The sequence below is a fragment of the Callithrix jacchus genome, chromosome 10 (assembly GCF_049354715.1).
Source record: "Callithrix jacchus isolate 240 chromosome 10, calJac240_pri, whole genome shotgun sequence".
Lineage (NCBI taxonomy): Eukaryota > Metazoa > Chordata > Mammalia > Primates > Cebidae > Callithrix > Callithrix jacchus.
The window spans coordinates 8615835-8641096 of NC_133511.1; the positions used below are offsets into that span (position 1 = coordinate 8615835).

The 25262-nt window shown below is 38.0% G+C and overlaps 1 protein-coding gene across 5 annotated transcripts in view; it reads left to right on the top strand.

Moving 5' to 3' along the window:
- DDX10 (DEAD-box helicase 10) overlaps positions 1 to 25262 on the top strand; it is a 283882-nt gene that overhangs the window by 183053 nt on the left and 75567 nt on the right. For 4 of the 5 annotated variants that reach the window (XM_035264462.3, XM_078339398.1, XM_035264461.3 and 1 more), the window contains one exon: positions 7157 to 7213. In XM_035264462.3, the coding sequence (XP_035120353.3) occupies positions 7157 to 7213 (57 nt within the window). Of the gene's footprint in view, positions 1 to 7156; positions 7214 to 8161; positions 8303 to 25262 lie in introns of those variants that run through there. The other variant, XM_078339397.1, reaches the window with a different exon arrangement.

Sequence of the window (25262 nt, forward strand, 5' to 3'; positions counted from 1 at the left end):
CTGGATTATAAACATTTTTTATTTTAAAGTTTTATGTTATTTTTAATTGACTCATAATTGTATGTATGGGGTACAATGAGATGTTTCATTACATGTATACACTGTGGAATAATCAAGTCAGGCTAATTAACGTATCCATCACATATGCATCATCTTTATCATTACTTTGTGGTGAGCACATTTAAAATCCATTCTTTTAGCTGTTTTGAAATATACAATACATTATTATTAACATAGTCATCAAGCTGTGCAATAGATCGTCAGAACTTACTCCTCCTGTCTGACTGAAACTTTGTACACTATAAGCAACATCTTCCCTTTGCCCATCTCCCCTGCACCCCTTGCCCCTAATCCTTTGGTAACCACCATTCTACACTCTACTTCTGTGAGCTCTATAAAGTCTACGTCGATGAGTTAGATTCCACAGATAAGTGAGATCATGTGGTATTTGCCTCTCTACCTGACTTATTTCACTGTGGTAAACATCTAGATTCATCCTTGTTGTTGCAGATGACAGAATTTTGTTCTTTCCTTAAGGATGAATAGTATTCCATCGTACATATATACACCGCATTTATTTAATCCATTGTCCATTGATGGGTGCTTCGGTTATTCCATATTGGCTGTTGTGAATAATGTTGCAATAAATGGGAAAGTACAAGCATCTCTTTGAAGTACTGATTTCAATTCGTTTGTGTAGAAGAGGTCTAAAGGTTTTAACTGGTTTAGAGTACAAACCAAACCTTAGAGTGCGATGACATCACTGGGAGTAGAACTCAGGATGGCTGCTTCCTAAAATTCATAGCTGTTACTCTGGACTTCGGGGACCCTTCTGTAACTGCCTCGGGTCATTTAGCAGCTTTAGTTGCTCTTCATGTGTTTTCGTTGTAGCCTTTAAGTCTTGCTTTGTTCTGAGACCATTCCAGCCTTCAGCTTTGCAGGGCACTTTTAGGTAGCTCTGCTTAAATAGTCGGCTATTTTTATTTTCTCTTTAGAATCTCTTGAAACCAATCATTGGAAATAAAAATAGAGCAAAGGCTATAATTTTTGCATATGAAACCATTAGTAAACTAGTAAACTGTAAAGACAAAATGCTACTCTTACATGGAAGCAATGTGTTTTCTGATAATTCAGTCAGAACTGTTGAAAGTCAGGCCATGGATCCCATCTTTGAATGGGTTTTGCTTTAATGGAGTGAAAATCTGCTCTGTGTTGTGTCATCATTCTTAGTTCTGAAAGATGACTTGTATTTAAGGTGATAATATTTGCTGAGAATGGAGAAAAACAATTCATCATGAAGCTCTTTCATTCCCTTGAAATTCAAGTGCTTTATCCATATCGGATTATGAATTTAGGTAACATAAATATGTCAAGATCTGCCTCTGGACTACTTCCAAAGATGCTGCAGCATTACTCTAGGTTCTACTCACTACCAGCCTGAACCTTAGAAAGTTAAGAAAGAATTAAAGGAAGACTTCAGAAAATCTTTCTTGTTTTATTGTTGTTGACACAGAATTAAGTTGGCATGGAATCCAGTTGACTTAATCATAAATTTGTGTGATAGTCAGAAAAGAGGGAAGCTTTAATCAGGCATCTGAGGAATAATAGTAACAAGAATGTTAACAATGACAAGTAACACTTACCTAACTGGGCCTTGCAGGAAGTTTACGTGTACCATCATATTATACACTGATATTAACTTCCGGAATCGGTGAGCTGGCATCATTTTACAGATTAGGAAACTAAGACTTAGAAGGGTCAAGTAATGTGTTCAGAACCCTGCAGCTTACAAACAGCAGCTCTGGGACTCTTACCAAGGTCTTTGTTACTCTTTAGACTTTATGCTTTTTAACTATTCGGCTGTGTTGGTGCCTATTTCAAGCCATCAGATGTTCTTTTCCAGCAGGGCAAATGAAGTGGTGAATAAAAAGGTGGAGGATGATCATAGGAGTAGAGGGTTTTGAAGAAGAAATGGCAAAGAATGGAAGTTTTTTATGTTTCCAGGATAAGGTCATTGATCTCTAATAAGTTAAGAATAAATTAAGTGTTACAGTTAGTAGTATAAAGACCCTGTACTAATACCAAGTTTTCCTGAATGTTCATTGCATAGCTGTATATGTACATATACTAGTGCCAGAACACATTCTTCCATAGCTATGGCCATTTTATAGTCTAAAGTAACGTCAGAGACTGGTCCGGCTCATATGGTCCTTATGCAGTTTTACTAAGATCAGAAATGTCATATTGAGGAAAAGGGACTCAGCATCTGGTGCCTAATTCTAAAATGGATGTTGCGAATAAAGCTTATTTACATGGGAGGATAAAAGATCCTTTTCTTTACAACCCTTTTTCCTTCTAGTTCCAGCCCTTTTACTGTCACAGCCAGGTTTATTATTAAAATGGAAGCCAGTCTGTTACCACAGAACCTTCATTTGGAGATGTCTGCCTGGGGGGTTTCTGTTCTTACTCTCATGAGCTTATAGCATCTAGTGACATTAAGCTCAGTATCTTGGTGTTTGGGCTCCCTTTATATCCAGCATCCAAAATGAGACAAATATTCAGAATTACATAAATCTGATCTATTTTCATGCTTTCTTTCGGGGATTTTTTTTTTTTTTAAACCATATGGTGTTGGAGAGGTATGTTGATTATTAGGCTGATAGTGAGTAGGTAGAGATTGGGGTTGAGCACGGAGCAGTTTGGTGCCAGTGGAATCAGGGAGTCTGATAGGATTAAGTTATAAACTGCAAAGGGCAATGGTCTATGTCTGTGTTGCCCATTATATGTATCCAGAGCCAACCATGTGGCCTGTCACATAGTAGCTTGGTGAATATTCAACAGATTTAGAGAATCAAGTGTTTCCACATCAGTTTGTTTTTTTCATTCTGTCTTCATATCCTTGTTATAGTTGTTACAGATTTATACATAGAAGTCCACTTTTTAATGTCCTTCAAGCAAAACTCTGTAAAATAGGTAACAGATCAGAGAACCTTGTTGTGGTAAGTTCGTGGGATGGATTTACTGGAATTTTGTTCTTGGAGGGCAGGGGATATCTTTGGGAATTACAATTCTCATGATTTTTCTTTTGCTCACGTTTGTTAAGCCAGTTTTCTTCTCTGAAAAATAGGTTATTCTAATATTGAAGTAAAGATACATGTCCCTTTCTTCCTTCTGCGATAGCTGGGGACTCAATTCCTTATTAAACTGACAGCATTGCCTGAGAGTCATGCAAATGGGTTGTACTTCCATTTGTAGATTTGAAATAAGACTCACTCTAGAATGAAAAAGTTCAAATTCGTAGTCTTGACTGCTCATGAAATTCATATTTCATGGTACTTTCTTTTCTGGAAGCTAAGGACCTATAGTGTGTGAGAATCCAAAAGAAATATAATATCTATAAAGGGAGTATTTTATACCTTGAAATTTGATTTTCTGTTTTTTTGTCCCTTGTGAATTTGATTTTCATTACTGAATTTCATGCTCCCCTTATACTTAATCATTTGTAGCATGGCAGAACTAAAGATAACATTTGGCATTCTTTTTTTGTAGCATAAAATAACTTTCGGTACCAGTATGTCCTTAAAAATAAAATAGGAAAAATAAAGGATTTAAGGCATTTGAGCCACACTTAATTGAGTGGGGAGAAGGACTTCAGTTACTGAATCTAACGAAATTCACTTGTACCCTTCTCCTGAAGTCATTGTACTCCAGCCTTTTATTTTTATATTTTACCATATGTCATAAACCTTTAAAAAAATTAATTTTTTCCTACCTCCACAAAGAGAGAATATATTCATTTTCTAAGTTTTGAATTATGATAAATCTACTTTCAATTCTTTTGCTTCTCTATTGATGTTTACTCTTGGCTCTTTTCAGAGTACTAACAAAGCGCTTTCAGATAAGAAAGAAACGTTTTCTCATGATTCATTTCAAATTATTTTCCTTTCGTTTCACTTACTATTGAAAGTTTGTCATTAGTGTATTTGTTTCAAGTCTTCGGGACATTTGCTGCATGTAAAAGTCTTTGGATATCTCTTGTTCATCTGAAAATTTTGGTAGGAAATTTAAAAGGGAAAAATTATCTCATTTGCATGCACATGTAAATTCTGGTAGCCAATTTAAAGCTGAAATTTAAAATATCTTTTAGTGATCATAATGTATTAATACTGGAATTCAGTAAAGTAGAAAATTGTCAATGTTTTTTTCTCCTATGATTAAAATGACTAAATGGGAACCCCCAGCATTGTGATGTTTGCTTGAGTAGAAAGGGTTTTTCTGATGTGAATATATTCGAGGTTGTTCTTTGCAACTTTGAAGGGTCATTTGCAGACACTGATGTATTGGAGGAAGATCAATTATTGAATAATTACAACAAAAATTTGCATGGCTTTTAAATGTGGTCAGTTACCTGTTTCTTCTGCATAGAAGACTTGCAAAAATTAATTAAATAATGTCTATAAAATGATGTCAGAAAAATAATGCTGTCAGGATTAAAAGACCTGTATGGTAGCTGACTATAATGATAAAAGGAGTGGCAACACTTGTCTGAACATATTGAAGATGCAAATACTAAGTATGAACCTGCAAAGCGAAGTCAGTGTTCCAGTGGAGGAGTGTGGAGTGTAGTGGTGTGTAGTGGTGTGTAGTTGTGTGCTAGATTTGAGGGAGTGAGGCCTTTAGCTCCCCAGGCCCAGTTTAGCCTCAAGTCCATCACTTACTGTGTGTGACATCAGGCAAGTTATTAGTTACTTTGATCCATTTTACATCTATAGAATGGGAATAATAATACCTTATAGGTTCTGTTACATAGATTTAAAAAGAGAAAAAAACAAATTGTTATATGAAATGCCTAGTACATTGTTGATACTTAATAATTCTGAGCTATTACTGTTGGCAAGAAAATAGCATAGTAATGTTGCTAATGGACAAAGAAATTTTTATGAAAGTACACTTTTATTGCTCTCTGTAGTTGATATTTTATATAGCTATAATCTTAACATTAGTGTAAGCAGCATTCAAAAGTCATTGCAGTCTTTGCTGAATAACAAAATATCTTTGTTCCATTTTCGTATCTAACAAAGGAAAACTCTGCAGGGCGTGGGGTGGGAAGAGAAGGGAGATAAAGTTACAAATACATGTATCCACTTGCTAGAGCCAGTGCAAATGAAGTGTTAATTATGTTCAATTATTATCATTTTTTTCTTTAATCTTGTTTTGCTTCCTTTGTGTATTTTGTAGTCTGCTAATGTGCAAAGAAAATCAGTAATTGGTGCCAACTTTTAAGAAGAATTTAGGCACAAATTGTTTAGAAACTGCCATCCATTGACTTACTTTCCCCACACCTTGCAGAAGCATTGAGATTATTTTAATTTAGTGGCAGAGCACCCCTCCCCCATAATCTCATTAGAGAACCAGTTCAGGGATAAAGTTTGATAATCACTATTGCATTAATTGGAGCTTACTAACATAATACTAGAAAATAATGTTATTTTCTTCTGTTTTTAAAGTCACATCGGTTAATGTTTAACCCCCAAAACGAACATTTTTGTTAGAATGTATTTCAAAAAGCACCAGATTTGGAACATGAAGAGACCCAGTTTTGAGATAGGTCACTTTCTAACGAAGCTCTTTGATAATGAGCAAGCCAAAAACTTTCAGAGTTTTTCTTTTTTCTCCTTTCCATTTCCTTCCATTGAACTTGGTTTCTAGAACTTCCAAGTAATCTCTAGAATGTGTCTCTTGTATAATACTACATTATGTTTCATCTGTCCTGTTAGTTGGGCATTTTATTTGAAAGTCAGTACTAACCATTTTCCCAAAGACAGAGAAGAAAAAGAATGATCACAGAAACAGATTAAACACATTATTACTCAGGGGCATGACGCATACACAGTAGCCATTTGAATTTTAGTTTTTGTTAGTTTCACTTGGAATTTAGCTTTCCTACTGTGCAGTTGGAAGCTATAGAAGCTGATTCTGTAAGTTCTGTGGACTCCTTTCCTCTTTGAATTAAACAAGTGTTAAACCCTCTTTGAGACTATTAACTTTATGGTCTCACTTTATCATAAAGGAGCCAATCTATAAACCTAGACATCGTGTATAGTAGCAGTTCCCATCCTTCTTGATGTAAGGATGTCTTACATTCTCTCAGGTCTGTTATCATAGGATGGATTAGAGTTGGTTTTTGAATCTGGAGAAAGTCATGTGTATATGAAAAGCTTAATAGTACTGAAAAAGTGCTCAGACTTAGAAAACTTGTGCATTCTCACCTTAATATGTTTAATGATTGTTTTTACTTCATGAAATGAAAATTATGTGTAGTCTCTCCACCTTTCTGTTGTTGGCCTAGTAGTTCAGAATTTTTTTAAATCATGTAAGTTGTTAGCTATATACTCAAGATTGGGAATAGCCTTTATAGTAACACATTAGTCCTGGAGTGAAGAGGTTTTTAAAATTTAAAACAGTGTTCATTTCGACTGTAGCTGGATTATTTTGAATTTTAGCAATATACATCTGTCTTTTTTCTTTTAATAAAATATGTTGCATTTGTCTACCTATTTTGTGATCAGTGTAAAACTAATGGGGGAATTATAAGGCAATGTAATAAAATAACATACTTTGTAAGAATGGCCTTATGTTGTTTTTTTATTTTAGAAAATATTGCCACTTTTCTAAGAACCCCCAGGATGAGGATGTCATAGCCTTTATAAATTCTGTTTTCAGACAGAGGACAAAGGAAGTGGTCATTATTACATTTTCTTTCTTTCTTTTGATTCTAATAGCTGACATTGCTTATGTGCCAGTCATATATCAGACATTGTGCTAACCACTTATGTATTTTATGTGACCTCTGTAGCAACTTTATGAAGTATGCGCTCTCATTATTTCCATTTTTAGGTGAGTTAGAAAGTATAAATAGCTGAAAATTGCATAGCCAGAGTAAGCAATAGAACTAGGATTTGATTCCAGATCTGTCCGACACATTCTTGTGGGTAATGAATACTTGTGCCAATCCCATAGTGGTAGTCAGCAAATGTTTGTTGAAAAATGAATGTCACATATTAATTGGCTTTAGGAAATAAAACTGTAATGAATGTGTAGTCTGTTTTATACCTAATTATGTGTTGTTAATTTCCCCCCTCTTCCTTGTCTTCAGGAGAAAAGACTGAAAGAAAGGGAAGCCAGGCGAGAAGCCAACAAGAGACAAGCAAAGGTAAGGGTTTATATACATTCATTTTTCCAAGATCTCTTAAGGTAGAATTGACAAAAGCATTTTATATTTTGATAAGAACAATGCTCATAATATTAAAATGGAATTTAAATCTTCTTTTCAATATGGATTTTATATGTTATTTGTATATCCTGACATCCCAGTTGGATTCAAGCCCTACTTGAACCCAGCGTGGCCTTCTATTCACTTTCTTGTGTTTATCTGTTTCCTCTCTGGTGCAGGAAGAAAAATCCCTAAGGTAATTTGTTACTGGGCTTTGCCCCATTTACTCCACCGCTTTTTTTCTATTATATTTTGTGTCTATTAAATACAAAAGGCAGTTGACTCTGTGGGTGGGGCCTGATAGGATTTTCATCTGCATCATCATCAGGTAGGCAGCCTGTGTGAATCCAACATGGTAACAGGTAACTCTGAAAGCGTCAGTTCAGCTCTTAGAATCTAGGGGAAGAGCATTCCGTATCTCCCACTTTTACTGTTTCTATATTCTGTAATTGATACTTTTCAGCAAATATATATGTACAGTTTTCCTCAAGTATGTATGTATAATTATAAACACTTTCCACGTGCAGCTATGATTTTTATCTAGTGTGTTCGCCACTGAGAAGGGTTCGGCTTCTGCATTCTAAGGACGTTCAGTAGAAATGATTTCCTAGAACCAGGGCCCAATAACGAATGTCATTTCTCATGCTGTATCTCATCGTGCTGTGTCGGACTAGCCATGATTTCTTCTTGGCAGTTAGCAAACCTCCAGCTCCCTTGAGGAAGCCTATAATGTTCTTTGTCATTTTTTTCTATGCTGGCCATAGCATTTAGAGAGCAAGTTAGAGATGATAACTCATGCTATAGTTCTGAAGTGGGAAGCAATTATTCTACAGTATAAGATGAAAACACTGCTTATATTCAGTATTAAATATCACTCTGTCTTCAAAGGTGCCCGAAAACCAGAGCTCCAGTGTGTGCAGGCTGACTGCTAAATAAGGTGGTGGCTTCTGCATATTCTTTAAAGTGCAGGCGTGAACCAGCATGGCAGGGACACTAGATCTCAGAGGCCGTGGTGGGAGACATGTAAATGTAAGAAGAAAATCTTAAGTCTAATAAAAGCATTTGATATTTATGAATATTGCATGTTCAGCATAAAAAAGAAACCTATTTTATTTCACTAAGAAGCTCTCATTTCTGCATATATAAATGTAAAATGAAAGATATAATCTAGAGCCAAAGAAAGCCCTGTTACTGTATTTCCTTTGTGTGTATTCATGCAGATTTGTATATATTACTAAATATGTTTTTTTTTTATTTATTGATGCTGTATGCTAGATTTTTTTTTCTATAGTGTTTTAAGCTGTAAGAAATTGCTCTCACCCTTCAGCTATCCTCCTGGATTTCTTTTCTTTTATTCCCCCATAAATTGGTGTGTATGTTTGGTGTTAATACTGTGTCTTCTGGGGAAATGCAAAAATGGTAAATGTGAGAAGTGGACTTTTTCACTGGGGGCTGCTCGCTGAAGTGACGCTTTAAGCCAAACTCTCCCCTCCGTTTCGCACTCCCCGTCTGTGTTTGTCCCGTGTGTGTGTTTCCTGACATCTAAAAAAGGACGAAGACTTTCTTATCAAAAGAAGGTCTCATTTCTATATAACCACTAAGGATTGGACTGAGAACAGAAAGAAGAGCTGACATGGCTTTGCAGCTCAGCCAGGAGCTTAAAATAGACAGAGGCTGTGTTTTATTATTGCTCTGAATGGTTCAGCTACCTCTATTTCACAGCCCTTGTCTAAGTGTTCGGAGATGGCAGTACTTTTGTAAGAGTGATATTGCCAGGGGGATCAGTGGCTGGTTTGCAGCCAGGACTCAACCATTCCTCAAGACACTGAGGACTGGCAGCAGTGACAGGCTCAGGGTGACTGACAGAGCCCAGGGAATTAGCTTGAACCAACCTTTTGCACCCAGCTTCCTTTCAAATGAAAGTGACAGGAGGTGAAGGCTCTCGTGGCTTTTGAGACGCCTTTTGGAAGCAGACCCAGAGATGTTGTTTGGAAAGACTTGATAAAGGGGTGATGGCACAGATTTCTGTGATATATAAGGAGAAACATGATGTCAGTTACCATGTTTCTCTCAGTGTGTGCACTTTAAATGACAAGTGACTTAGTTTTTGAGTAAACTTTGTCTTCTTGTTGATCCTCTTATGTAAAACTAACCGTCGTGGTACTTAGGATTTTGCCTTCTGAATTACTTTAGTCAGATTCCAGCTGGAGCATCCCTTTCATCCCTGAGCGTACAAGGTATCCAGAAGATATTTTAATGGTCAAAGAAGGTGGTATTTGCAAACGTAATCTACCAGGAAAGTCTGGGCCCTGTGGCTCACGCCTGTAATCCCAGCACTTTGGGAAGCCGAGGCGGGTGGATCACCTGAGTTCATGAGTACAAGACCAGCCTGACCAACATGGAGAAACCCCGTCTCTACCAAAAATACAAAATTATCTGGGTGTGGTGACACATGCCTATAATCCCAGCTACTCAGGAGGCCAGGATTGCCTTGAACCTGTGCGGAGGTTGTGGTGAGCTGAGATCGTGCCATTGTACTCCAGCCTGTGCAATAAGAGTAAAACTCCATCTCAAAAAGAAAACCCCACCAGGAAATGTAGTCATAGCTATTTATAGCTGTTTTTAAGCAATCACTGCATAGAATCTGAAAGTATAAGAAAGAGAGGGCTCACATAGCTGTCTTTCTGCCTCCTATTGTGCTTCATACAGCAAGCATCATTTTAGTGTACAAGGAAGGATATAAAGGACACATTATTATTATTTTAATTTTGGGGAAAGTGTTTGAATAAAGTATAATGGAATGATCTTTATTTCCCAGAAAAGAGAGAGTTTAATGATAATGTGAATTTTCAATTTTAGAAATTATGACTACTGGTAATCTCTTCTCTGGCATATTGAGAATATTTCTAAGACAAATTGCTTTAAAATGTGAGTAGGATAAAATTGGATAGACCTCTCAGGAATCTGATATGACTTTTTGTTAAAAGATAATCTAAGTTCTGCCTAGATTATGTTATGTGCAGAATTGGGAATGGAAGATAAATATGGAGCTGAAACTTCTGACTTTAGCAGAGAAATATTCGAACTGCACAATAGAATTGCTTTACTTTATCTAACAAGATGTTCTATATTCTTATAGCCTAGAGATTTTAAACTAAGAACTGGAAAAATACTTGTAGCAATGATCAATAGACCATGTTGCTTTTCGGGTTCAGACAGGTTACATAATCCTGGCATACAGCCTTACCTCGTTATCTGTCTAGATTTCCTGTTGCCTTGATGGTCACAAGTAGGAATCGCTGGTTGCTGGAACGATTTTGTAGAAACGTAAAGAAAAGGAACAACAATGCTGAAACTTGAGGAGGTAGATCCTCAGAAATATCTCAGTGCTGTGCTGCTTTTGAAAAGAAAGTGTGATTTATTAAACCAAAGTCTGAGGCTGACGAAATGAAATAAGGACTATGCAGGAGCAAAGGGGAGGAAAGAGCTCAGGACACAATAGTTAAAGTTGAAAGTTGCTTTGATTATATTACAGATGATATTACAGTTCTTATTTAGGTGTAGGGAAAGTTACGTGAAATGTTACACATTTTGAGGTTCAAGTTTATAGATACTGTACATTTTCACTTGTTTTTATTTTCTGGTTTGTGCTGTGTTTTTATTTATACTTAACAAATAGTGTCTTAAGTAGTAGTTTCTTGAATACCTAAGGTAATCTCTGTACTGACAGAAAAGTAGTGTGGAAGTTAGAGCTACTGGGATAGGAGGTCTGAAGAAGTAGTAGTTATTTAACTTTAAAACTCTAGGCCAGGCATGGTGGCCCATGCCTGTAATCCCAGCACTTTGGGAGGCCAAGTCGGATGGGTTGCCTGAGATGAGGGGTTCGAGACCAGCCTGGCCAACATGGCAAAACCCTGTCTCTACTAAAAATACAAAAAATGAGCTGGGTGTGGTGGTGCACGTCTGTAATCCCAGCATACTCTGAAGGCTGAGGCAGGAGAATCACTTGAACCTGGGAAGCAGAGGTGGAGGCTGCAGTGAGCCGAGATTATGCCACTGCACTCCAGCCTGGGCGGCAGTGTGCCATTCCATCTCAAAAAAATAAAAACAGAAACAGACAACAACAACAACAACAACAACAGCAAAAACGCTCATAGGCCTGAGAGGTGCTCTGGACTGACCTTCTAGTCTACTCGTCTTCAATGACTTATTCTCTGGCCCAACAGTAGTTTCGTGAAGCAAAATTAACTTTATTCACTTGATATTTTGTTCTTCCTACGTTTTTGATGCTAAAATATCCTTTCACTTATGAAATAGTTCCGATAATTTAAAAAAATTATTACTTGACAAAGTAAAAACCCATTCCAGTCCTTTACAATCTTTTTCGAGCTTTTTCTGATCCACAAAATTGAAGAGAGAGAGTGGCAGCCACTGATCTGCTCCAGTGGACCCTCCTCTCCACCCCCTAGCACCCCCTCATGAAAGGGTTATTTGGGCAGGGTTCTAGGCTTCCATTTAGTCCTCATCCAGAGCAGCCCCACTTTATTTTCCTCTTTACATATTGAGCTTCGAGGGAAGATTTTGTTGGAAATACTGTTTTCCTGCCATGTATACATACGTAGTCAATACTTTTAAAGTACCCAAATAAATTAAGGCTGAAAGCAAGTGAATGACTTGCCTAAAGTCACTAGCTGCTTTGGTGGCAGAACTGGTATACGCCCCAGGTTTCCTGAATCTTCATTCCCTGTCGTTGTTTATTGTCCTGTGCTCTTTCTGAATGTTGCTTTTTTTTTCTTTTTCTATATAAAAATCTCATCCATGATACATGATCTAATAACTGGTGATTAAAAATTGCTACTGGCAAATACCTGTAGTAAGGAAAGAGCTCTGGGCTGAGATCTAGAAAGGAGGCTATGTCTTAAAGTTTCTGGGTGGCCTGGGACATGTCATTTATCTTTTTGGGCCTCTTCTCACCATATGTAAAAGGTGTCATTTTTCATGAAGATTTTTCTCTCTCTTTCCAAAAGCATGGGCTCCTGCTCTTGGAACTCCGGTGGTCCCTGTCTAGAGCATCTCCGATAATCACAGCACTGACGCAAGTGTACCTCTCTCTCTCTTCGGCTCTGGCTCTTGTTTCCCTTTGTATCTCTATCGTTTGTCACAGTGTTGTCTGCCGGCTTTCTGGCTCATAGTTGGCCATCTCCTTGCAAACAGTGCTGAGGTCACTCGTGTTATTATCTCTTATTTTGTAGATGAGGAAATTGAAGCTTAGGAAGTTGAGGTAACTTTTCTAAGATTACATAGCTAGGAAGTGGCAGAAGAACCAGGATGCAAATCTACTTTATAGGCTCTAAAGCCTTGACTCTTAAGCATTAGGCCACAGGTCATTTACGAGGTAGTCAAGAATATTCACATTTGAGAGTTTTAAAAGCTGAAGCATAAGTTGCAAATGAATACTTTCTTCTCCTGAAATTGCTCTCCTTATCCACAATGGTTCTCTTTTATATGTGGCTACATTAGGAAACAGAACAGTCTCAGAAAGAGAACAGAACCATAGGCAGATACAGAATGTTGTGCATCGCCTGTTAGTTACCATAAAATCTCACTGTAATTCCCGTAGCTTAATATTTTCTTACAAATGAAATATTAGGAAACATTTACCATTATTTCCAGCCTATGAAGATCAGTTAAACATACCATCTTCTCCTCCTGTCTTCTTGATTTTTAAATTTTGTACACATTTTCCCTCTGCCTAGGATATCTTCTCTTTCGTTGTTTTTTTCCTCTGAACGATTTGTGTTTTGAAGCCTTTTCTGCCTCCTTCAGGCAAACTCAGGAGATTACTCCATTTTGGACCACTGGACTTCTTATGCATTATTCTGACATGTTACTTGGTGATTGTCTCTCATCACTGGACTATAAACTCCTTGAGAGCAGCAGCTGAATTTTTTTCATGGGTGCCACATAGTAAATGCTCTATACATATTTGAATCAGTGAAATACAATTATATTCATTCTTAAAGTTAACATGTTAGTGCTATGTCAGTTACAGGCTCCTTGAGGTCTAGCACCTGGGCCTACAGAATACAGTAATTTCCATTCTGCCAGACTGGATGTATCTAACGCACTCAGCCCTTTCCAAGTTGCTATTTCCCTTCTACCCCATCCTGTGTTAAACAAATCCATGAATTTGTATTAATATTATAGATTCTTAATATTAAAACAGTGCAGTAAACACTGTAGGCAATCAGAATCCCATTAGAATACTTCATGCATGCCTTGTTTGTAAAGAATTTAATAAATTCTTAAAGGATAGTTGTCCTAAGATGTGCATATTGGTTTTGCCTTTCTTCCTTCCTTTTATCTAACTTCGAGATCCTCAAGTTGCTTACCGAAAACTGAGTGTATGGTACATTATGGATGGTAAAAGGGATAACCTAGGGTAAGTTGATCATGTTGATTTTCACCTTGCCTGTCAACTTTGGAACTGAATGCCCATGGAAGTTGTGACTTCACTCTGTAATGCGGTTCCTTGCCCATAAATATTTGTTGATTGACCAAAAAAAGTGGATCCTGCTCATATATTGCTTTTGTGCCATTGATCATGAGTAGCCAGTAATTATGACCTTATTCACATGTGGTTAGACTGTAAGAGAGCTAGCACTCAGATCCAGGTCGAATTGCACTCCTTGATTCTGACACTACCAGTGGCTCTTGAGTGGGTGTTAATGATGATCTTAAACTTGTTCAGGAAGCCATAACTCTGAGAATAAGATGAATCTTTTTAGGAAGCAAGTCAACCTGTTACTTTTACACTTGGACTGTTATGCCATATTAATTTAAGGCAGAATTGTAATGTACCTGTGTCAGAATGTGTTTATTCTAATACTTCTTAGAGAACTAAGACTTGGTGTTAGAGTCAGAATATTATTTCTTTTATGAAATTTGCAAAATGTACTAATCAGATAAAACTTGAGGAAAACAGATTGATCATACATTTGAGTAAGGTGTCAAAACAAAACGCTGCACGCGTGCGCGCGCGCACGCACACACACACACACACACACACGCCTTTGTTTATGTTGTAGAAAATAGTTGTATTATTAAATGGTCTGATAGGCTCTGCTCAGTTGGGTGGTCATTTAGATCCTTTCCAATGAATCAGCCAAAATAGTAAATCAATCCAGGTTATGCCCTTTATACTTCATCATGGTCTATTCAGCTAATTTCAAGTTAGAGATAATTTGACATTCATATACTTGAGTTAGGGACTCCTAGGCACATCTAACAGAACAAATCAACTGTATTTGAATCACTGCGGTCAGTTTCATTATGTGGCTGAGTCTGTGTTATTCCAGTGGTCACATGCTCTACTTTGTAGAGACCTGCACATGTGGGTGTGTGTGGATGTGACCATCATGACTGTGGAGACTGATACGTAGAATCATTTGCCCCTATTTTTCTATGTATTAGCTTTCACTTATGGTCTGCATGTTGGGAATTCTTTTGACCGTTAGTAGTCATTACTGGCTGTTGTAAGATTATACCATCATGATTTCGGATATAGTATATAAAAGTCTCAAAGTAAGTTGGAAAAAACATGTAGATTCTTTCCTCCTTTCTTCTTCTTAATATTTGGTTTTGTAACTCAGAATCCTGTTGCTAATGTGAAGAAATAGAGGCAGGGCTAGAGAACTATTTTAACACTTGATTTTAGTAATTCTTAGCCTATGGTACAAGAATCTCTGTGGGTTTTCCATGTTATTACTAGGAACTTCTAAAATTCTCATGAGTATTGACTATTCAGTGAGTAAGTTATCTATACCATACAGATGTATTATTATTGCTTAAAAGTATGTAAAGGCTATATTAAGATTAACAAAATACGATCTTGTTGGTGATGCTAAATTCAGAGTACCCTTTTGTCTCGTATTTTCTTAAATGACATATACCACTGTAGAATTATCATCTTGTAAGTAGTTTGATGTTCAACGTCTTCCTATACTGAAAAAGATTGAGAACACTGCCTTATGGTATGTAAGCAGAAACAGCCATCCTCCTAACACTTAGTCGAAATTGAAGACAGACAGTCAAAGGGAGGAAGAAAGGAGGAGGAAGATGGAGAGGGAGAGGATGCCACTATTTTGTTTGTTTGTTTGTTTGTTTTGTGAGATGGTGTGTTACTCCATCACCCAGGCTTGAGTGCAATGGTGTCTTCCCGACTCACTGCCACCCCCAGCTCCCAGGCCGAAGTGATTCTTATGCTTTACCCTCCCGAATAGCTGGGACTACTGGCACGCACCACCTTGCTCAGCTAACTTTTCTATTTTTATTAGAGATGGGGTTTCGCCATGTTGGCCAGGCTGGTCTCGAACTCCTGGCCTCAAGTGATCTGCCCACCTTTGGCCTATCAAAGTGCTGGGATTGCAGGCGTGAGCGACTGTGCCCAGCTGCCACTGTTTCTTAAAAGGAAGGGAAGGTTCATCCATTTCTTAAAGGAGAAAAAAAGCCAGTGGGAAAAGGAAATAACAGAGATGGAACTCAGAAAAAAATAAAAACAGACATAAGTTTCCTGCTGTGATGGTTGATACTGAGTGCCAACCTGTTTGGATTTAAGGATACAAAGTGTTGATCCCGGGTGTGTCTGTGAGGGTGTTGCCAAGAGAGATTAATATTTGAGTCAGTGGGCTGGGGAAGGCAGACCCACCTTTAATCTGGTGGGCACAATGTAATCAGCTGCCAGCAAATATAAAGCAGGCAAAAAACATGAAAAGGAGGCATCGCCTGGCCTCCCAGGTGACGTCTTTCTCCGGTGCTGGATGCTTCCTGCCCAGATAAATTAACCTGTTGTGACTGCCCCGGATTTGCCTGCCTACCAGATACCTGATCTTACAAGACCATTATTAAAAGTCTCACTTTTGCTGTTCTTTGTGCCTCTAAGTTCATTCTTTGGGTTTGGACGGGTGAGTGTTTCTCACAGCAGCACTAAATATCATTGTTAAAGACTGGGAATAACCTAAATTGCAGGATAGACAAATTGTGGCATTGTGGCATAGTCATATAGCAAATCGTTATATTGCTATGAAGGAATTACTGCTACGTCCAATAACAGGCAAATTTCACAAACATGATATGAGCAGAAGATGCCAGACAGAAGAGTAAACACTATGATACTCTATTTGAATAAAGGTTTTTTTGTAAAAGCAAAGCTAATGTTTGAGGTTAGAGATACCTTTGGGGAAAAGGAGTCATTACTGGGAAGGAGCAGAAAGGGAGCTCCCAGAGAACTTGAGAGTGTCCTAATTTCTTAATCTGGGTGGTAGTTACATGGGGTATATTTGCTTTGTGAAAATTCATCAAGCTATATTTGTGTACTTTTTTGGAGGTATGTCATACTTCAATTAAAAAGCGCACACACACACACACACACACACAATCTAATCAACATGGTCTCACTCTGTTGCCCAGGTTGTGATATAGTGGCACGATTACAGCTCACTTAATCCTGACCTTCTGGGCTCAAGCAGTCTTCCTGCCTTAACCTCGTGAGTAGCTAGGACTACAGCAATGTACCACCAGATCTGGCTAATTTTTTATTTTGGTAGAGACAGGATCTCTCTATGTAGACCAGGCTGGTCTTGAACTCCTGGCAACAAGTGATCCTCTCACCTTGGCCTCCCAGTGTACTGGGATTATAGGCACGAGCCAAAAGATTACTTTAAAAAAATGGTGGGAGTAGACGAGATCTCTTTACGTGCTTTCAGCCTAGATTTCAATCTGTAGATTCAAGAATGTAAGATGTTATGGATAACTCTTGGAATTCTAGAAGCATTAGGAGCTTAGTCTCTGGAGTCATTCATATTTTATGAAAGCTATGAAAGACAATAATTTATATTCTTCAAATATAGATTTCTTTTAAAGTCTCCTTCTTCCAAGAAGTGTGATGTTTTACCTCCTAAAACTTAGAAAACAATTTCCCCTAAGTGAGAAAATGAGCTTTATTTTCACTCTGGTGTAGATTAGAATGAGGAAAAAAAAAAAAGCATTTTTTTTTAAAATAAGGAGGAGCATAGTCATCATTATGCTGTTCAGAGACTTTGAACCTCCTCCCCGCCCCAGTGAGTTTTAGTTTCTACTCTAAACTTATGAGGTGGTTTGGTGGCCTTGGAATGTTGTGGAGATCTCTACTCTTCATGTGATAATATCTGATAGGACAGTATTGAATTGGCATTTATTTAGATAAAGGAACAGAAGGGTGATGAAAGGGACATTGGCCTTGAGTGGTCTTTATATGTGACTATTATAACTTTATAAATTGAAATAGGTGAATAGTAACTGACCATAGACATTCAGAAATGTACAAAGTTTGAAAGATTATCTAATAAAGAAGTGACTGTCTTCCCATGAGGAGGCATATTGGTATGACTTACCTCATTCTTAACCACAGATTCTGGTTATTCATTTATTTTTCACTGGGTGTCTTACGTGAATTAAGTATTTCTTTCAACATCTACAGGCTAAAGGTACTTAGCACCTGTAATGTACGTGGACTGTGTCTGCTCCAGTACTAAGAGTTTACTATCTTACTAAGGGGGAAATAGGCACTTTTTATTAATCTACCCTCATTTTCATCTTTACTTGAGGGAATAAGTCTTTTGTGATTCCAGGTCAAATGTTCAGCTTGGAAAATGCTGTAGAAACAGTATATTCATGATCTAAAAGTTATTTTATCAAGAATTATACTGCTTATCCGTCTTTGGATTATAAGATGATTACTGTTAGAATTAAGATCGGTTGTTTTATTTTACCCATCTCGATTTCAGCTGTGTGCATTAGTGTTCCCCCTTAACTGCAGACACGTTTGGTTTTTATTTCATAAAGTTATCTCATTTCCTTCAGCTGGAAAGGATATATATTCTCAAGTTTATCCATTTATTTGTATTAGCACAGCTTTCTTTGGAAAGTATATTGTCGGAAGGCTTCAGACTCATTGAATTGCTTTTAATATGAGTTGTGCATGTCTGAATTCTAAACACGACTGCTATTGATCCCAGCCTCCTGGCATCCATCCAACCCTAAGATTTTTGCCCCGCTCTGTTTAACTGGTACATGATGTTTTTGTGGTCGATGCTTTGAGGAGAACAGAAAGAGAAGAAAGAAAGTATTGTCATCTCTAAGCAAAAGAGAAGAATGAGAATGGATGGTGCCACCATATTGTGAGTCTGTCGGTAATGCTAGATCGGATTTGGGCTTCAGTTCATTCAGCCTTTATCATCAACTGCCAGGTTGTTACAGCTGTTTTTAAAGAGCATTAGATTTGAAAAATAGGCCCAAATTCAGTTCTTGCCAGTAGGCTTTGGAATCCAGCACAGTCATGTTTCCTTCGAGCCTCGGTTTCCTTTTGTGTAGAATAACAGTAGTGGTAGTGTTACCTGCATTGTCAACCTTCCAGAGTTCTTGTGAAGATAATAATGTGTAAGGGCTTTGTGAGCTATGAATCCTATTTTAAAAAGTGAGCTGCGAATAATCAGCACTTAGTATATGTTGTCTTTTTAGGCAGGTTCATTCTGAAATACCTAGAATCTAAACCAGTGGTTTGGATTCTAGAGGGCTGGAAATCAAGAAGCCTCAAAATGCATGTATCTAGCTTCCTCCATTATCACCCTTCTCCCATCAGAATTATTGGACTTATTTACATGTGTTCACGCAGTATGTATGTATAATTAAGGTACTACTACCACCCCATTGAGAACCAGTGATCTATATCCATGTATAGTAGCTTGTGTGTGTGTGTGTGTGTGTCTTTCTCTGTTGCCCAGGCTGGAGTGAAGTGACGTGATCTCGGCTCACTGCAGCCTCAACTTCCCAGGCTCAAGTGATTCTCCCACCTTGGCCTCTCAGTAGCTGGAACCACAGACACATGCCACCACACCTGGCTAATTTTGTTTGTTTTTTGTAGAAATGATGTCTTACTATGTTGCCCAGGCTGGTCTCAAACTCCTGGACTCAAGTGAGCCGCTTGCCTCAGCCTTCCAAAGTACTGGGATTACAGGTGTGAGCCACCATGCCTGGCAACCTCTATACTTACAACCCTGAGGTGCTAGGCCTTTTCTACTTTTGGTTTGGCTGCATCCCTCTGGCAGGATGTGTACTAGAAGATATGAGGGTAAATGTCAGCCCAGTCTCTTAAGTAAGTCACAAACCCAGGATGACAAGCTCTAGTTGTCCTTCAGTATGCCTGATTGTAGGCAGGCTGGCACCTGTTCTTGGCCTGAACCCTTTTCAACAGCGTCTAAAACCAATGCTGAGATATGAGGGCATCAGAATATGAGAGATATTTTGCCAAGAGCCTTGTAAAAAACACAAAGGGTGCCAGGATTTGGCGGCTTCTTGGTGGATACATCTGTAAATCCTGTTGTGTGTTCAGCTCAATGTTGGAGGAAGGAGGACTCCGAGTGACCGCACTGGAGGAAAGTGGCCCTGGTGTGTTAGGTGGAACCAGTGCTACCTTAGAGGGTCTGACAGCCTGGGAGCCTGATTTCTAATCCTGGTGATAGCAGTAGATTACTGTGTGGACTTGAGCAAATCTCTTAAGTATGCTGCTCGAAGTGTCCAGGACTATACATCCTGTAGGGCCCCTTTTGGCTGTGCAATCAGGAGCTGATGGACATTCTCTATAATTCTTATATCCTTTCTAAACGTCCCATTTAATATTTTTGAGGTGTGTCACTTTGTCTGTATATGATCTTTGCCAGTGGTTGAAATACAGCAGGAGACTAACCATTTCAGTAGAAAGGATTTGATGGGCCTCCTTGGGGCTTTTGAAAAGTGTGAGATTTGGGAGGGTCTTAGCAGTTTTTCACTGGCACCCAAAGGGAATAGTAACAGGAGCTGGAGCTGGAGAAATCAGTGTGTCATAGAGAATCTTGAACACCAGGTTGAAAATCTGAGCTGACTCGGGAGTGTGGGGTGTGTAGTGAGCTTTTCAGGGAGGAATGCAGCAGAAGTGGTAGGATGATCCTGGAAGGATTCATTTGTTTACTCCACACGCATTTCTCAAGTTCCCTACTGTGTTACCCCCATAATGCCATGATAGAATTAACCTGATCTAACGAACCCGCAGTCTAGTGGAGGAAATTTGTAAGCAGTGCAATGTAATTAATACTACAGTAGAGAAGTGTTGGGAGTTGTCTACATATGTAATGATTGAATACAAAGGAAAAAAATAACGAAACATCTATTTGGTATTTTCCATGTGTCAGGTAGTATTCTAAGTGCTAACTCACGGTGAGTTTAAGAAATGTATTTTAAGTGTACAAACTTCAGCTCTTGAAGTTACAGGTAATAATATTATCCCCATTTAACAGAAGAAGAAATTTTAGTATAGAAGGTTGCATACTTCCTTGTGTGTAGTGGATTCAGAATTCCAATTTGGTAGTTGGACCCTAGAGAGTGAATGAGAGAAAGAGCCAGGTCACAAGTCCTGGGGAACAGCAGCAGTTAAGGGACAGGCAGATGAAAAGCAGCTGGGAAAACTGGTGTGTTGTTCAGGGAAGTATGGAAAGAGAATTTAAAGGAGTACCTGGACAAGGGTGCTGAATGCCACAAGGAGCTGAAGTAGGCTGAGAACTGTAAACAAACAGAGGATCCAGCAATGAAGGTATTATGTTTATGTCAACCAGATCAATTCGTTTGCACTGTGTGGTTTGGTGGGGAGGGTTGGAGCAGCTAGGAAACTGTTTAGGGGTTAGGAGACCATTTCAGTAGTTGAGTTGTTAAGTTCTGGGCAGGACCGTGAATATGTGGAAAGGGGATTTTATTCAAGAAATATAACTGTAAAATATCAGTAACTGAATGGAACATGGAGAGATGAGTCAAAGATCACCCTGAGGTTTCCCACACTTGGCACCTACCCTGTGCTGACTGCCTTAGCAGGAACTAAGATCTATAACAGGACCACTTTTAATAGCTGCCGGTATTGAACTATTGTGTATCATACGCTATGCTGAGGCATGCCATTTAGTCCTTACATGTAGATATTATCAACACATTTTGAGATGAGGGACCTGGTGAAGTTTACTCAAGGAATGACTTTTAGTAAGCAATTGACTCCACAATCTTTACATTTAGCTTCTGTTCTATAAGGCAAGTCAGTAAAAGACAAAATACCGGACACAGTTATAGAAGCACCACTTGTGACTGATACGAAGTACAGACAGTTCAGAAGTTGGAGAGATTATTTTCGACTTGTAGAAATCACAAAAGAAAGCATCCCAGGGAGGGCATTTGAGTCAGGCCTTGAAGCATAAATCAAGATGAGTGTTCGTGAAAGTTCTTTCCTAGTAATGAGCTATGGAAATATTACAGTAACAGAAAGTGGGTCAGATGTGCTCGGTTGATAGCAAACAAAAGGAAACATTAAGTCGTAAGTTATTACCAGCAGAATTTTACCTGGAAAGTAGAAATTCTTCAAGTCGAGCAATACAAGTTAAAATAGAGAGCTTTGAATATTAATAGTTATAATAAGTAGCTTGAGCTATATTGAGTAAGCAGTAGTCACCGAAGAGTTGAGAGAAGCAGGAATATGTGCTTCTGTACACGATTCACTTTTAAGTAATTTTGCCTGTGCATTTATTCAGTAGTTTGAGTAGAAAATTTGAACTTTGAAGAGTAAACCAGAACTTCATTTGAGACTCTACCTTGGGAAATTTTGGCTGTTAGTTTTTAAAATGAGCTCTAGTCCCATCCATGATAAAATACCACACAGTTTTGAAAATTAACTACCAGTCAATAACCTGGAAGTGAAGAGAATGCCTCCGTCAGTCAGCATAGAAGCCACGGCGCCTGTGTGTACGAGTGTGTACATTCTGCCTCCAGGCGAGGCCTCCACCTACCCATGCACACTCCTTTTCATTTTGGTCAGTCCCAACTAACATGCTTTTGTGACTGATAACACTGCAGAGGATAAATAACAAATTAGAACATGTAGTCTGTTAAGGGCCAGTCCTTTATCAGAAAGGGAAATATGATCATGGACAGCAAGAAAAATTATAGGAAAATTATTAACTAAACAGATATCCCGACTTTCAAACATGGTGACAGGGCACAGAGCCCCCAGAAATCTCTCTGGACCCAGCGGGCACTACTTTGTTGTAATGCTTCTCTTCAGGTATCAGGGAAATAGTAAGTTATATTTTGTCTTCAGGCAGCCCTCGATATATGGTCTGACTTCAAGATCTCTTTCATTTGAATGGTAGCTTGAGGAAGCTCCTAGTTTTCTAGATAGGATAGCTTTGCATGTACTGAACTGGGTTCGTTTTTCTTTTGACTGCAGTGCTTAAGACTACTGACTGTATTTCTTCACTTCATCATAGAGGTTTGCAGTCAGGAAAGAAGGGGCAGAAGAGGTTTTGTGGGGCGTCATGTCATTTAATAGCTAACATCAAAGGACTTTCACTTGCTTGTCATAGCAGCATTGTGAACGCTATTTGTGTTGTCTCCATTTTTCAGCTAAGGAAAGGAGACTCAGAAAGTTTAGGTGGAAGGGCATTCAGGGTGCAAGGAACGTTATTAGTTTGGCTGGATGATTGAAGACCACGAAGGTGTGGCTGTGGAAGAGTGAGGAGTTCAGTGTAGGGTTTTCTACCTTTTTTTTTTTTTTTGGCCTCTACCTTAGAGTTAGAAATACCTTTTCCATCCCTTCCCAGTAACGTGTACACACAACATTAAAAGAAAAATTTCACAAAATGACTACTTACCCTTTCTGGGTGCCACATGCTCAGAATTTTCCATTTCATTCTATTTTCATTTTATAAAATGTTAGTCACGATCCACTGATGGCTTCATGATATTCTGAGTTGATAGTCTCATGAGTTTGATGACACTGGTCTAATGTTGGTTGAAAGTGGATTATTTTGTGGAGAGGCAGAGCTACGGGGTATGCTGTGGTTGTATCCAAATGTTCTCCAGTGCCACTGTTCTCTGATCGGGGCAACAAAAGTCCTTGGAGAAGTTGTGTCAGGTTGCTCTCATAATTATGTCTTTGTGCCTGACTGTAGTATGGCAATAATACCTTATCAGAGCTCCTTAACAGTTTATGAATAACCTTCACATATGTTATTTAATTCTTTACCCATAATAACCTTGAGAGGAAGATAAGAGAAGCTGTCTATTGCCTTTATACAGATGAAAAAACTCAGGGTTAAAGAGGTACAGCTTCTAGCCACAGTTAGAAATTAAGCTTTCTTTTTCTTTTTTTTTTTTTTCTGACTGCTCGATAGTGAGTAGGAGAAAAAGCTAAGGTAACTCTCCTTTTCAGTCTGGGCAAGAAATCATGATAAGGATGGACATGGAAAGGGGAGAAGTTAGATGAAGAATAAAAGGAAAATCCAAATAATTGCTTGATGAATTTATTCATGTTGAAAGCCGTGCAGACACATTCTAAACTCTGGTTCTTTCATTTTTAAACCAGTTTTTTTTTTTTTTTTTCCTTTTTTAAAAAGTTATGTTGTAAAATTCCAGCCCATTTACCCTGCAAGGCCAGGGCATAAAATTGCCATTATGCTCTGTCATGGCCTATGATTGTTTCCATCAGTCATCTTCTCTTTGAAAGGAGCCGAATTGAGAAAGCATTTTTCATTGTTTAACGTTCAAATCTAAAAATACTGATATTTGAACTTCAGAAACATATCATTTGGAATAAGACATGTCAACAGGTCTTTTGTCAAGTGTGAATTATTTCAGATGTGCCTGACTCTTCCATTTTGGTGCAGATTATCCTGCATTTTCATTGATAAGCTTTCATTAGCATTTTATTTCGGGGGAATTTCTTACCCTTCTAAAATTCATTAAATGTGTAAGTCTTGCTGTAAATTGCAGTCTGAGCAGAGTGTGGATTATTCATGTTTATAAGTAAACTTTAAAATCTTACTTTTGTACTTTGGTGATGTCCTTTAATTTTGCCAGAAGAATTTTTGTTTATTCACTTAGAAAAGTTCAATGTTTGAACTTTTATTTTATGAGTCAGTATATTGATACTGACTCATAAAATAATGCTTTCTGCAATGTGTTCATTTTTTAAGATTTTGACTGAAATTGTGGCAGTAGAGATTTCTCCTTTCATTATAGAAAACTATGGTAGAATGTGGATATGAATTAGGAGGAGGCTGAAACTGAAGAACTTCCTTCCTCCTTTGACTTGCCAGGAGAAACCCTAGAGATATCCTTCGTTTCTTTCATTCTTAGACTCCTCCAAAGTTTATTAGTAAATCCTATTTGACTTTATCTTAAAAGTAGGTGAGAAAATTTGGTGGTTCATATAACATCTGGAGTTAAGTTAATAGTAATATACCAATGTTGGTTTCTTAGTTGGGAGAAATAGACTATAAAATTACATTAGGAGAAACCTGCGTAAGGGGTATATGGGAATTCTATACTATCTTTGAAAGTTTCTTATAAATATACAATTATTTAAAAATAAAAACTTTATTAAAAATAGATCCAGAGTTTAACATTTTTTTAACACTCCTGCTGTCCCTTTCATCTAAGTCACCATTATCTCTAACATGAATTATCAGTTGTAACAGCCTTCTAACTAGTCTGATAGTCTTCTTTATCTAACCCTCCCACTCTCCTACCCCAGTTTGTTCTTATAGTAGCCAGAATGAGCCTCTCAAAGTAAGTCACATTTTATAATTCCTCCGATCAGAACCCAATCCTTTAAGAGTTTTCCTGTCTAAGTTGTAATAAAAACCACAGAGTTCACATGTGATCTTGCTCCCAGCTTGTTCTCTGGTCTTATTTCCCATAGTTCTGTCACTAACTGTCTTAACTTCAGGCTTTCTAATTACTCCTCGAATGCACCAAGCAGATCTGGCCTCTGCTCTTGGTATCACCAGATAGCTTTGTGATTTGCTTCCTTACTGTCGCAAGATTTATGCTAAAACATCACTTTACTAGGCAAGCATTCACTGATTTCCTGATGCAAAAC